Raw genomic sequence first — 14,375 nt, 5'->3', positions numbered from 1 at the left:
ATCAGATGTACTGAGAGCCAGACATTAAAGGGATACGCTCATGAGAAGGAGATTTATATTCAGAAATAAAGAATCTGGGTTGCTGTAGGCTCCTCAGGTTCAAAGGAGGGCGTCTCAGGGGAGTTGTGCTACAGTAATACGTGGGCAGAGCCCTGTCACTCACAAAGACTGCAATGAAGAGATTAGGCAGAGGCAAGGTCCAGCAACTGCTCTGATCCCATGGGACACAGTGCTACTGGATATTAAGGCATTGCTGTCTGACAGTCAGTGAATGCTTAGAAACATTTCTGGGAGTATTTAGTCAAATTGAAGAACATGCTCAGTAATTTAATGTTCCTTTTGGGTCTTGATAATCATAGCCTTACAGAAAAATCACTCAAAATGGCATTTGAATAGCCGTGTCAAAATGTCTAGCTGTGGCAGTGTGCTAATATCCACAGGTAACAGGAATATCATGCAAACTCAGTTGAAACAAGATAAAGGCACTCCATTTTCCAGGTATAAACTCTAGCCTCAGATTATCATGGTCCTATGTTCAATTCAAATTCTCTCTAAAAAGAAATAGGTGCTGACTTGTTGAGAACAGAAATGTATATTTAGAAAAAAAATCTTGCTCCATTTCCCATGTTTTTATTTCACTGGACCTAGTTTTAACCAACAAGAAACTGAGTTTTCATTGATACAGCAGCAAGGTATGTCATTCTGCCAGCCAAGACACATTCACTGAGTGTTATGGTAATTAATATGTACATGAGACATTCCATCCACCTTTAATGAGCTATTCTTAACACCAGAAGTTCTTCCCAACCCGTGACAGAAGGAGATTTAACCTTACCATGTCAAACTTAAGAGACAGATCAGAAGTGCTACAAGAGGGGGAATTCCAAGTCATCTCAATTATGTGGCACCACATGAAATAATTATATTTGGTTACCCTTCAGAACGAGATGTTCTTGAGGGGTAACTTTTCTGCACTGCTCCTTCAAACATGGCTACACTCTGAGTGTGCTGCTTTTGATTTTTAAATAGCTCACACAGCTATAACCCCTGCGTGTTATCTCTAATGATGAATGACACTATTATATTTACAAGCAGATAACATGTTCTTGAAAGATTTTTTTTCCCTTAACTATCCTGGTTTACAATGTAAGACAAAAGAAATTAAAGGCTTTGTTGAATCTTCTCTAACATAATAGAAAGTTATCAGAGATTTTTTACTTTTTACTAACAGAGATAATAGACAATGCAAAAGACTTTTTTAAGAGAATGAAAAGAATAAAACTAATCAAACCTTCTTCAGTTAATATGCAAAGCACTATGTAAAATATATTAACCTTAAAGGCATAGTGTACCTGATTTAAACTCAGAGAAAAACTTGTTTTCATGTTTCTGAGTATTGAATAGGTTATAAAATTAATTTAATTTAGTACAGCAATACAACAGAACCCACACAGTTCCTCGGTATTGAAAAAGATCTTGATGTTTATGAAAAACAGAACCCTGATATAAAAATGAAATCATGTGAACAAGCAGGACAGACACCAAAAGCTGAAACACTTCAGTTTATTCTAAAAATGAAAAAAACAGGGCAAGACATTTGACTGTTTTAACTTAAATTTGCAAAACATTTCTAGATTTAAGAAAAACAGGGACAAGAGGTGATAGGTTGCCTTTTTAAAACTAATAGGAATATCTATACTTCATGGAATAGAAAGGAAATGAAGACAACAGGAAACATTTATTTTTCTGGTTTTGTTTTTACAGTTATAAATAATCAAGCCTTCCTTTTGCAGAAAAGGAATGGCTCCTTGTGCAGCTCCTTGCAAAACCAGGTTAGTATTTTGATGACATTTGCATCTCATATTTCATAGTTCTGTGCCTTCATCAACATGCAATGACATCATGGAGAAACCATCATGCCTATTTCACCCATTGATATGATGTTTAATTTTCTTCCATGTTAATTTGAAGTTTCTTAGAGATGTCAATGCCACATGACTTACTGTAAAACAAAGGGAAAAAAACCAGTGTTAAATCAAAAAAGAACTAAGCAAGGGAGAGGGAGAAGCACATAAATCAAGAAAATAAACCTAAAGCAAAAAGTATTTCTTTGGGATATTACAAATTTAATAAAGGCAGTATTTACAAAAACAGAACCAGCATGAAAATTCCTAAAATACAAAAAGAATTATACTGAAGAAGTCAGCTGAAAAGCTTTATTTTGAGCAATATAATACAACTCATATACAGAGCTCTTCACAAGTCTTCGTGTAAATCTTATTCAGAGCTGCAAGTAACCCAGCAACATGGACATAAACATGAAAAAAATCCTAGTACTAACCACTTGTAGTAGTGCTAGAGTGGTTGCAACATATCAGAGCATACAATTCTGACAAGGGCAGAGAAAAGATGGACACAAGTCCTTAATTTTAAAAATGCAAAGAATGTGCATGATATTTTATAGTGCTAAGAAAATAATAAGACATAAACAGTTGATCTTGCTTTTTCCTCACTTTTAGGGTGTCTAATACATGTCGTCATTCATCAGCCCTTTTAAATGTTAGGTATATCACATGACTTAAGTCAGATTGATATTCACAGTGAGCATCTTTCAATGTTCTGACTGGAATAACAGTTTGATTGTACAGGAGGTTATGTTCCTTGAGACTCAAGGGTTCCTGAATGACAGCAAAGTAGTCACAGTTCACAGAATTACATGTATGTACTAAAAACAGTCCAGTGAAGATGTGAGTCTATTTTGAAATGACAATTAATTAAAAGAAAAGGAAATGGAACACAGAAGTAAGAACATAAGTATTTGGCACTCTGCAACACAAATGTCACAAAGAAAATTTTGGTGGACACAGCTAAATTATGTGCTTTTCAGTAGGACACACTAGTAATTTAAAGTAAGAGAAGCTAAAACATCTTATGCCAAATGACACAGTTAATACTTGCCCTTAAGTCCTGCAGGGGAAGGTTTTGTGTTCCGAGGACGATGTTCCAGATTTAGAGAATGACTCAGCTCCCTTTGAAAGTGTTCCTTGTGCACGTGTTGAATCAGATGGCAACACAGGAGTTGCTGAGGACACAGCTGCAGGAGTGCTTAGGTCAAGAAGCAGCAGATAATTCATTAATTTTAAGAGTAATTCAGTATTTTAACTGTGTGCAGCTGAAACAGCAGAAGGAAGAAACAGAACAAATAATTCTAACAGTGTGGACAATTATCTTATGAATGAAGAAACCTCTTTATTTGCACAAGTTAATTCCTTAAGCATAGACAGTAAACAAACCAGATAATGACAACCAGACACATGTCAGGAGAGGACTCTGTGGTATATGACACTAAGCTTTAATGAGGGTAAAGCATGAAAGACTTTTGAAAGTATTCCTACTTTATAGTGTACTATTCCTAATAGAGACTATTATTATGGCTACTACTTCACTGCTATCAACCTGACTGACCAAAGGCAGTGAACTGTATCACTGATTAAAAAAATGTTGAATTTCTAGAAGGTCATTATTAAAGCAAAAATATAGATTTATAACAAAAGCTAAATATAATAATTATATAGTGTATATAAAATATAAATACAATATTATATAGTACATAATATATAACAATACATTATTCTATATCTATAATAAGATATATAACAACCTATAACAATATAAATCTGTAATGATAGTTTTGCCTGGAACAAGGTGGTATGAGTTTCTGTGATAGCACAAAGCAAATGGCAGATGGGTTCCACAGACTCATATTAACTACAGGTCTGTGTGTTCTCATTTATCCCAACACAATTATTCACATTTCAAATTCTTTGAGAAAAAAGAACTGGAATAAATGAAAACATAAAATACTTGTAATTTTTTACCAGGACATAGTATTTTGAATACTTTTTTCATTCTACAGCATATTTATCAACAGTTGGCTAATGTAGGACTAGTGCACAATGAGCTGATTTGCTCATGGCTCCAAAAGACACAGATATAAGGTTTTTCATAGGATCTGTTGGGATTTTATCATAAATTTGGTACATACTACAAAAGCAGAATAAATTGGAAGAGACATTGGGCTTAAGTTTTTTTATATTCTATATTAACAAATTACTGAATTGCTGACAGGCTGTAAAACAGGCCTTTGAACAGTACAAACATTCATGATGTCTTCTATCTATAGATGCTTTTCCTGAGAAGCTCAATGACAAATTTGAACTTGACAATGCAATGACCTCCAGTTTTATACAGCTCTGCTGACTGTGCACTTCAGCAAAACCACTGTGATTCTGGAAAATCAACATGTCTCTAACCTGTCTCCTGGAATCTCACCTAAGGAATTTCAGTTTCATATTGCTGAAACTACTGATTTTAGTAAAGTAAATGGTTGACTGATAGAGGAATAAAATTGCAGAGGATGGTAGAAATCTGAGATCCCAGGAGTAAAGATATTGCACAATATTCAAGCTAGCTGGGAATGGGTAAGATGGAAGCAGATGTTGTAAGGTTTAAAAATAGAAGCAAACTTACCCAAAGCTGAGGAATTAGAATCCCACAAAGTAAACATCACTGTTCTTGTGTCATCAGCTAGGGGCTGATGACTTACAAAGCAAGTCCCATCTCTTGTCTGCATGAGGAAGACTGCCAAGCTCAGGACTTAGAAGCAACTGGAAAGGTGACCACAGCATCAAAAAAGTGAGGCTTTTATGCATTAATCAGATAAATTATACTGTTAGAATATTTATTGGGCTAACAGTAAATTCTTAGCAGTGTGAATATGGTGTAGCAAAGAAGATTTTCAGTGTAACAAACTGAATCCTTCTAGTTGGGTTGCTGAACAACCAAGCCTCCGAAAAAACTTTTGTAGGAGGAAGCCTACAGTCATCACAGAAGACTGGGAACAAATGCAGCAGGTGTGCAGTCCTGTTTTCTGGCAATTATCTCATTTACTATTAAAAAAAATAAAAATTTGGGCAACCCAGGTGCTTCAGGATCACTAACAACCCAAGGAAGGCAGAGAAACAGTAGTTACATCAATTTATCATCTGGCTGTGACTCACTCCAGCCAAGCCTTGCCCTGGCAAGTAGTGGGTTTTGTGAGGGACAGGGAAACTTGGTTGAAAATCTGAGAGAAAGAGGAGAAAACAGATGGCAGTCAGAGCAAGCTGATGATAGGTGGATACTGAATGGAAGCACCAAATCTGCTTATACTTGCTTTAAAAGCCTCTGATCATAGCCCTGTGTGATTAGAGATCTCTGTCTCTTTCCCTTTCTCATGACCCAGCTGAGTACAGACTCTTTTTATCATGGCTTTACTTGTAAAGGACAAAATCAGGCAGATTGATAGGGAAATCAAGGAAGGGGAAAACCAAATCCAACCTCTTACTACACATGCCCACTCTGCTCCTAGAAACACCTGTCTTCCTCTCCTTTTGTAGAAGAAATAGCTGGGCTGGGGGAATGGCATATTCAGCAGGGACTAAGCCTTGGAGATGCAGATTGTTGCAATCCAGATGTTCCTGCAGTAGCAACTGCCAGCTGTGAGCAGATGTGCAACACCCTAGGAACCTGAAAAAGACACAGAATTTGAAAGATTGTGTCATCTAGGGATGGATCACAAGACAAAAGAAAGCAGAGACATATTAGGATCAGAAAAAGATGTCAGTCTCTCTTTGAAGTTTATGTGGTAGAGACAGGCAATCCTTGAATTATGACCAGGGTGTATTTTAAGTCCTGTAGTGGATGTCCTGGACACAGAAACATATTTAGTTTTAGGGCCTGTACACACTGGAACAGTACAGAAAGAGATGGCAAGCCATATGAGGGAAGAAGTGATGTAGGGGACACTAAATAATAGCAAGCAAGAGAAAGAAACAAAAAGTCCATCAGAGTGCATGACTCAGATGCTATAAAAACTGCTCTTTTTTTGTCAGCATTCACTCTCATAAATTCTTCTCTGGTAAAAGTGGCAAAAGGGGGATGACAAAGTGAAAAGAGGCAGAAAAGCAGTCCATGCACATATGCCATAGTAGGAAATACTGTAGTAAGGAAACAGTGAGACCTAGAACAAACACATGGAAACAACACAAGAAAACTGGCAAAGTGATCCTGGAACAAGCTGATCACAAACTGAAGACTGGCATAAAGAAAAAGGCAACTAATTGCTTATGCCCCACCTTTACAGGCACCAAGGTGAACCTTTCCTCTTGAGGATGGCCTGCCCTCCTAGTGGAACTATGGGACAAGCAGAAAAGGAAGAGCCTGAATGCTGCCTGAGAAGGTAATATAATGCAGCAAGAAACAAAGAAGTGCATATTCAAGCAGGAGAAATGAGAACTGTTGTGAGCAGTGACGCTCTGTGATGATTGATGCCCTGTTGCTGCTGGGGCTGACGGTACAAGCAAGAGGAAATCTGCACCCAGTGGCTGCTTAAGCTAAAATGAGATTGGCCAATGTTAACCATCTTTTGAGTAGAATTAGGTGATGGAAAACAACATTCAGAGAGAATTTTGAGAGATAAACAGAAGGCTCAGAGACATCAGAAAGAAAGGGTGTTTGAAACTGAGGACAATTGACTGAGAGCCATCAGCACTTCAACCATTCTAATGGAACTGGGATTGCATTAACTTGGAAAACCAAAATTTACCCATATAATACATGACTATAATTAATATATTACCAGTGAAGATTGCTATTTGGATAAAAATATAAATATTTAGCTGCTTGTTGCAAAAAAACTGTTATCTAAAAAAGTTATCTAATAATATGAAGTAAATTTTCACACTAAGTAGTAATGAAGTAGTTGTTTTATTAGTACATACTTCAACATAAAATACTCAGGAAACAGAAATGCAGCTAATAATCCTGAAAGAGGTGCTGGGTTTCTGGGCAACTAAGATAACTATTAATTACATTTGCCCCTTTTATTTCTCACACATAACACAGTTTAAGCAAACCCTTCCAAATGTACTCATTCTGGAAGCTGTGTATCACTTAAGTTTTCTTTACTGTATAATTTTGTTAAGCTGCATACATATAGAAAAAGGGAAAGTCATACCACTTTTCTTTTAACTGAAATGCCATGGCTGATTTTACAAATGAGCATGATATAAACCTTTCTAATAAGAGAAAAAGGATCCAACCTAAAGGATTTATCTCTAAGCAAGAACAAAAACTATGTGAAGACAGATTAGTTCTTCCTAATCCATGAATATTGATGTTCTCAAAAAAAATTATATATATTTGTCTCAGATGAAGATTTCTATATTTATAGAAATGTAGAGTTTTGAAATGTAGAGTCTTTGTTCTAAGAAGAAAAGGTGAACCACCAAGGCATACAAAATTTCCTATAGAAAATTGTATTGCATACAGTACAATCACCTATGGCAACAGGTTACACACCTGTAAGTGTAGCTCTGAATCACTGGGACTGTGAAGGCTGAACTTTCAGTACTGGAGATATTCTAAGACAAAAAATACATAGTTATACTCTCAGATTCTTTTGTGTGCTAAAGAATTTCCTGCATAACAAGTATGCATTGGATATATATATATAGAGAGAGAGAGAGAGAGAGAGAGATGCATTATTAATGAGGGTGTTGGGTTTTGGTTTTTTCCAAATTTCTCCAATATTTTGAAAAATGATAGTTTTAAAATATTAATTGGACTAACAACAAGTTCTTAGTTCCATATTTGCTGTTTTCTTCTAACTACAGAAAAATTTTCAATGTAGCATTAAGGATCTGGTCCCTGCCCTATCTTTCTGTTCACTCAACACACAGTGGGTCATATCTGAGAATTAATTGGGTCAAATGCCACCAACTGCCATTAAAAAGTAAACCAGAACTAATACTGACAAGATCTAAAAGGCTGTCTGTGGAAAGCATTTTGGACTTCCAACCAAAAATTCTGCATTTCACACACACTTTGCACCAGATCCATCTGCTTTTCCTGCGGTAAACTCAGGAGAGACTTGAGTTCATGAATACAACTGAGGTACTATTCTGCTTTTTGAAATCTAAAATACTTCCATACATACTAATGAATTTATATTGACAGAGCTGTCAGAGCATTAGCAGGATGCATCTCCTTTCTTCTCACCTCACTTGACCTCCCGAAGGATTAGATGTGTTACCCTCTGAACGATTATCTGGCAACCTCACTTTCTTTTCTGAGTAAAAGGCCAGGCAGCCTAAATGCCTGGCCTTTTACTAGTAGTGTTTCAGGACTATGCAGCCAAGAAACACCCAAGGTAAGACCATTCCTCAAGGGTTTTAGGAAAGACCTGACAATGAACAACAAGAAAGCAAAATTGCTGCCGATGCTGTGGGGTTTCATTCTCAGTTCTGAGTGTATTGGATAAAAGGAATACAATATTTGGCAAGTGTTAATAAGTTGCTTGTTTAATAGTAATACATTGTTACAGGAGCTGCTGCAATAATAGCAAGAATGTTCCTCTGGGGCAACTATCCCAGGGAGCTCAAGCTACTTATTTTCTAAGTGTTAGAGATAAACACACATTGGTAAAACAGAGGTGACAGCTCAAAAGTATTGTGGTATGGCATTAAAGAAGTGAGTCCAGAATATCTTTTGTTCTTCCTCCAATGCATAAACACATATGCAAACACCAGGAAATTGCAGTAAGTTGTAGAAAGTTGTTACTACTGGCAGTAATTTCTTTTGAGAAATATAGAAGGCATACAACAGACAGAGTATCTGCAACACCCAAAAAAATTATGAAATTCCTGAAGGTTTTATTTGTGTTTTGCATCTGTGAACTGTTTTACAAATTCTTAGTTGATTTTTTTAGCAAGACTGATAGACATTTTCACAACAAATATTGTTCTACATCTGGATGTTTTAAAATTGGTATCACACTTTGAAGTGTCTTGATTAATGTAAACAACTTTGTAAGATATTTACATTTTTTATAATTTATTCTACAAAATAAGGACACCAAAGTATAATCACACTGCAATATTGTGAAAACAACAAGCAGTCATTATTTAGGACTTTCAGGTTGTTGGAATGTGTTTTTATTTTGCTCTGAATGGCAAGTGAAAATGGCATTTCCATCAACTCTGCTTACTGGAAACTTACAACCCTGAAACTGGCTTTTTAGTGTTTCAGATTCTGTATTTGTTTTGATCTTTGAAGATGTGTTGTTATGTAAAGCTCCTGAAACCATGACAGGGCAAAGGCGATACCTTAAAAGACAGTATCAATACCCTACATTTCTAATAAACCCCAAACTTAAAATTCTGAAACCTCTGAACTAATAGACATACCAACAGATACTTGTTGCAATTTGCTTGTTTGCTGCAATTTTCAAGGACAGGTGCTTTGTTCTTCACATGTAATCAAACAGTTGAATCCTTTATGCAGTACAGTTTTAATTATGGAACAGTGATGTGATGCTTGGCAGCAGCTGTGCAACACTGACCATTTCCTTTCTCCTATGTGTCTCACCTTGGTGAATCCAAAGATAGGGATAAGTCTCATGGGATCATGGAGTATCTTATGTTGGAAGGGACCTTTAAAGGTCACCAGCTACAACCACCCTGCAGTGAGCTACAGCTCCATGCCCAATCTTTGACCTTTCTGGGAACCCTATCGAGATAATGGATAATTATTTTTTAAGGGGGGCATTTGCTTTGGATCTGGATGATAACTGTGCAGTTTATTTCTTATGGATCCTTGAACAAATAACATGGGGAGGCTTGGCTGGCTGATGTGGCAAAATAAGCTAATTTTCCTTTGCACTTTGAACTCTACTTTGCGTTAGGAACTGAATGTGAAGAAACTGGTCCAAAAGTGGGAGCTTGCAATGGGTTGGTACCCGTAACATGCTCAGATGTCTGAAATGTCCTTAAAGGATAGGGGAGTCTTCAAGAATCCATTCTTCTGGAATTCTGAAGCACAAATCTTTTTGAACAGCTGTCTCTGTCCACAGGAACACCTTTTCTTGATAGTTGGCATTATGAGATCCAATATAGGCACAAGTCACTGCAAGGCTGGTAGTTCTTGCTCATGGACTATCTCTCATCTGTAAGTCAAGGGTAGGTGCAATGCCAATAAAAAATACATCTCCCAACATGCAAGCAAACACAGTGGACCAACCATACCTAGATGTAAAAAGACTTTCAGGAAAAGGAGCTGGGAGGAGTTCTGCCCAGACTAAAAGGATAACAAGTCTTGATATAGCCTTTAAGTATTGAACTGAACCATACAAAGGACAAGCCTTGTGACTTGTCACTTTGAGAGATCAGAAACTCTTCAATGCTCTCAACATAGAGTTAAAAAAATATCCTGCTGCCTTTGGTACCTGCCATCTCACACAGGTTAAACTGTGGGATTGGGTCAATCTCTATATTAGCTGCAGAGCAGAAGCCTGTACCCCAAAGACAACTTAGACAAGCATCTTACAGAGCCAGGACCAGGGCCCAGGACTGCTCTAAGCCACTTGGTTTAGCAGAACCTGGAGCTCAGGAATTTGCTCTGTAAGAGCCAGTCAGAGGTCAGAGACCTCACAGATCCATTTTGGCTGAAATATGAAAAGAAACTATTGATGAGGGAGAATCTGAACCAGTGCCCTATTGAAGGAAGATCTTTCTCCTGACTTACTTCCTATGGTTTATCATCTCTGTCATGTTTTGCAAGTGCAATATATTACTGAATCAAAATGGAGGTGCTGCATGACAGGAGTAGACATTTTTCTTTTCAAAATTTAGGTTTATCTTTGGACTTTGCTTATTAAAAAGACATCTAAATTGATTTTATAATTTTAACTATACAGTTACTTCTCAAGAACCACTCTGCAAAATTTTAAAGGATACATAACTTAAGCATGAACATCCTTTGAAAGACTACTTTGGAGTAATTGATAGACTCCAGCCTCACTGGTAACTGGATGCCAGACACATGCCTTAGACACCATTATTATATGATCCACTGCTGTCCCCATAAAAGAGCAGTTATTCCCAACAGTCCTCCTCTTTCTGTTTCTACTGGCAGCAGCAGCTGGCAGCTTTGTATCCATCCCTGACAAATGCACAAAGACACATTCAGCTGTTGGGACAATATTCATTGTCTGAACTGTAGGTTTTGCCTCCAGGTAGAGGATTAAATGGCACTGTCCTGAGAGCCAGCCTCGGCTCATGGTGGGACCACCAGGATCATGGTGAAATCAGTGATCAAAATAACATATGCCTTAGGATCTTGCAGTTACTTGTGACAAAGCAGGCAGATAAAATCGTGCCCAAGTTGTAAAATGAAACATGAGTAGATACAAATGGTATGCTTATTCGTATTCTGGTTCACAGAGTGTTAAATAGATCACTGGAGCTTTGTCTGTTATAAGGACAGGGGCTATCTGCAGAATTTAACTTCCTGAAGTTCAAGGTTGCTTGTATATGACACTGGATGCTGTGTCATTTCTACTTAAAATCAATGTTACAAAGGGGTCCCTGTCTCTAGGGAGGTGCAAGTCACAGCTACGTTCCTACACAAATTGCTAATGCTCATTTATAGGTGTCTCTCTTGTGTGTATGCTGAAAAGCTGATAACAATGCTTGGCCTTGGGAACTTGCTTGGCCTTCCTGACAATGAATAAAACCAAAGAACCTGTGCTAAGACTGAAGCTGTTTCCAATGCTCGTGCATTCAGAGGCTGCAGGAATTGCTCTCCCACCTCCACTTCAACCAGCAGGTGCCCTCTCCAGTACCTGGAACACCTGGAAACCCCAAAGCAGCAGCACATGTAACATGCAGCTATTGTAAAAAACGCAATTTCATGGCTCTTGATAATAAGCTGGAACTTCTCTTCTTTTAGTTGACCAAGATATTTAAGTGTGAGAGTGAGGAGAATTTGCAGGAGAATATGATGCACACAGTATGAGGAAAGAAGCAAAAATGAGACGGTAAGAGTTGTTAAACGTTGTTTTAGCACAGGCACTGAAATCACTGCCACACAGAAAGTTTTGAGAAGCCTGGGTAATTTTAGAAACAGTTTTTCAGTCTTCAGTGATTGAAGAAATTGTGGCCACTGTGAAAAAAAAATAAATTTTGATCTATCAGGGCAGGATATGACAAGTAGTTCTGCTACAGCATAGATGCTGCTTCTTTCAATAATCAAACCAAAACTCTTTGGACCTCCTGTTAGGGCAACTGATCTAGCAAAATAGTATGACTGTTGCCCCACAGTCTTAGGACAGAATATTTGTTGCACTCCATAAGGAGAAAAAGAACAAAGGTACTTGGACTTTTGCCTGTGTAGTTAGAAACTGCTACAGGGAAGGAAATACAGTGTTGTTAAGTGTGCATGCACTGTTGATGAAACAAATCATTATGGAAACTTTCACTGTAGCTAGTTTTCGGAGAAGTAATAAATGAACTGTTAGTGTTCATCAGACACGGTGCTGTTAGTCATCTGGCAGACAGGAGAAACAGCACTTCAATTCAGAGGAAGCCAAGATAGGGGGGTGAGTGTCAAACTGAAGACAACAATTTTGGAGATAGTTGTGGGAACGAGTTAAGATGTCTAGAAGCTGAAAAGCATTCAAAAGAGGCCTCTAAATAAACTTTCTCACTAGCTATCAAAACAAAGCAAAATTGCTGGACCTTAAATAAAAGTGCTCAATGCTGGCCTAGAGGCACGGTCAGGCTGGTGATTAGTTGCCCTGGATATTTGGTGACCTATCCAAAAACAAGACATGTTGCTGTTAGGTCAAAAACTTCCACAGCAATCTACCTGTGCTATTCAGCATTTCGAGCTGCACTAGGCTCAGCTGGACTAACCTTAGCACGTTTGGAATTTATGTGTCTGACAAAGCAGCATTTTGCTGTGCAGACACGGAGTTTATGAGAACTCAGGGATGTCCCCAGAGTCTTGTTCTGCTGAGCTGTCTGTGAGCACGTCAGCACCCTATCAAACAGTCGAGAAATTTATTCCAGCACTCATGATGATGCCAAATCTGCTTTGGGGGGGTGTTGCTGTTGGCTGGGGTACGCAGTGGGCTTTATGCGTGTGGGAATTAAGAGTTCACCCGGGCATCTGACACGCTGAAAAAGACATCAAAGAGCCCCTAAGAAAACAAACTGGGGCACTGCCGAGCCACAGCAGGCAGACATCCCCCTCCTGCCGGGCGGCTCGGCTCCCGCAAACGCCTTTTTTCTTTTTTTTTTTTTTTGGTCGCAAGTTTTTTTATTTCCTCTGCTGTCACCCCATCCCGTTCGGACACCGGCGCTTTTCCGCGGCCCCTTCCCGTGCCGCGGGCAGCGAGCCGGGGCTGTGGGACCGAGCAGGAGAGGAGGCCAGGCCAGGCCGGGCCGGGCCGGGCCGCCCCGGTGTCCCTCCCGCAGCCGCGGAGCCCCGGCCCCGCCGCACCGCGGGCGGGGAGGGCCGGCGGAGGCGGCCCCGGGCGGTGGGCGGGGAGAGGCAGGGGCTCCCGGCCGCCCGCCCGGCCCCCTCACCGGCTGTATTTAGCGGCGCCGCGGATCACGCCGAGCCCGCGGCGGCGACATGGCCGCCGCCAGCACGGAGCCGCCGAGGCTGAAGCAGCTGCTGGAGCGGGACCCTTACCTGGAGCCCTTCCGGACCGACTTCCAGCGCAGGTACGGGAGCGCGGAGCGGCCGCCTCCGGGGGCGCCGGGCCGGGCGGTGTCCCCTCCCCCGCGCCGCTCTCCCCTCCCCTCGGCCGGGGCGGCTCCGCTTCCCTTCCGGCGGAGGCGCCGCCGCTGCGGGCGGAGCCGCGGCCGGGGCTCGGCGAGGCCTCCCGGGGCTGGGGCGCTGCAGGGAGGCCTCGCCCGCGGGCATCCCCGCCGGCCTGGCGGGGCCGGGCCGTCCGTCCGCACCCGGCACTCCCCGGGCGCCGGCGCTGCGCCCGCGGGCCCTCCCGAGAGCGGCGGGGACAGGGGGGGAGGCGGTGCCCGGGCCAGCCGGGCCCGTGGGGCACGACCGGGGACAGCTTGTGAGAATCACGGAAGGGACCTTGAATTTCATCTGGTTGCAACCGTCCTGCCATGGGCAGGGACACCCATCACTTGTTCAGGTTGCTTAGAGCTGCATCCAGCTTGGGTTTGAATTCTTCCAGGGATGGGACAACCACAACTTCACTGGTTAACCTGTTCCAGTGCCCCACCACCCTTACAATAAAGATGTTTTTCCTAACAGCTAATCTGAACCTACTCCTAGCATGAACCTGTCTCCCCTTGATCTGTCACTGCATGTAAATAGTTTAGCCTCATCTTTCCTGTAAGCTCCCTTCAGATGTTCAGCCTCATCTTTCCTGTAAGCTCCCTTCAGGTACCGTAAGGCTGCCATTAGGTCACCCCTAAGCCTTTTCTTTCACTGGCTGCACAATCCCAGTTCTCTCAGCC

At 40.6% G+C, this 14,375-nt stretch overlaps 1 protein-coding gene and 1 long non-coding RNA gene across 2 annotated transcripts in view; one reads left to right on the top strand and one right to left on the bottom strand.

Moving 5' to 3' along the window:
- Positions 1-1,549: 1,549 nt before the first annotated feature.
- Positions 1,550-13,850, bottom strand: LOC129117229 (uncharacterized). Its single transcript, XR_008533820.2, has 4 exons — positions 13,579-13,850; positions 5,380-5,568; positions 4,531-4,667; positions 1,550-3,172 (listed from the first exon to the last, which is right to left on the bottom strand). It is a non-coding gene; the product is annotated as an uncharacterized LOC129117229 (long non-coding RNA).
- Positions 12,975-14,375, top strand: part of GBE1 (1,4-alpha-glucan branching enzyme 1) — a 138,070-nt gene continuing 136,669 nt past the window's right edge. The window contains exon 1 of the mRNA XM_054627780.2: positions 12,975-13,610. Coding sequence (XP_054483755.2) covers positions 13,519-13,610 — 92 coding nt within the window. The 5' untranslated portion in view covers positions 12,975-13,518. The remainder of the gene's footprint in view (positions 13,611-14,375) is intronic.

This window comes from Agelaius phoeniceus, chromosome 2 (genome assembly GCF_051311805.1).
Source record: "Agelaius phoeniceus isolate bAgePho1 chromosome 2, bAgePho1.hap1, whole genome shotgun sequence".
In the NCBI taxonomy this organism is placed as follows: Eukaryota; Metazoa; Chordata; class Aves; order Passeriformes; family Icteridae; genus Agelaius; species Agelaius phoeniceus.
This window is presented reverse-complemented; position numbering and strand designations above follow the sequence as displayed.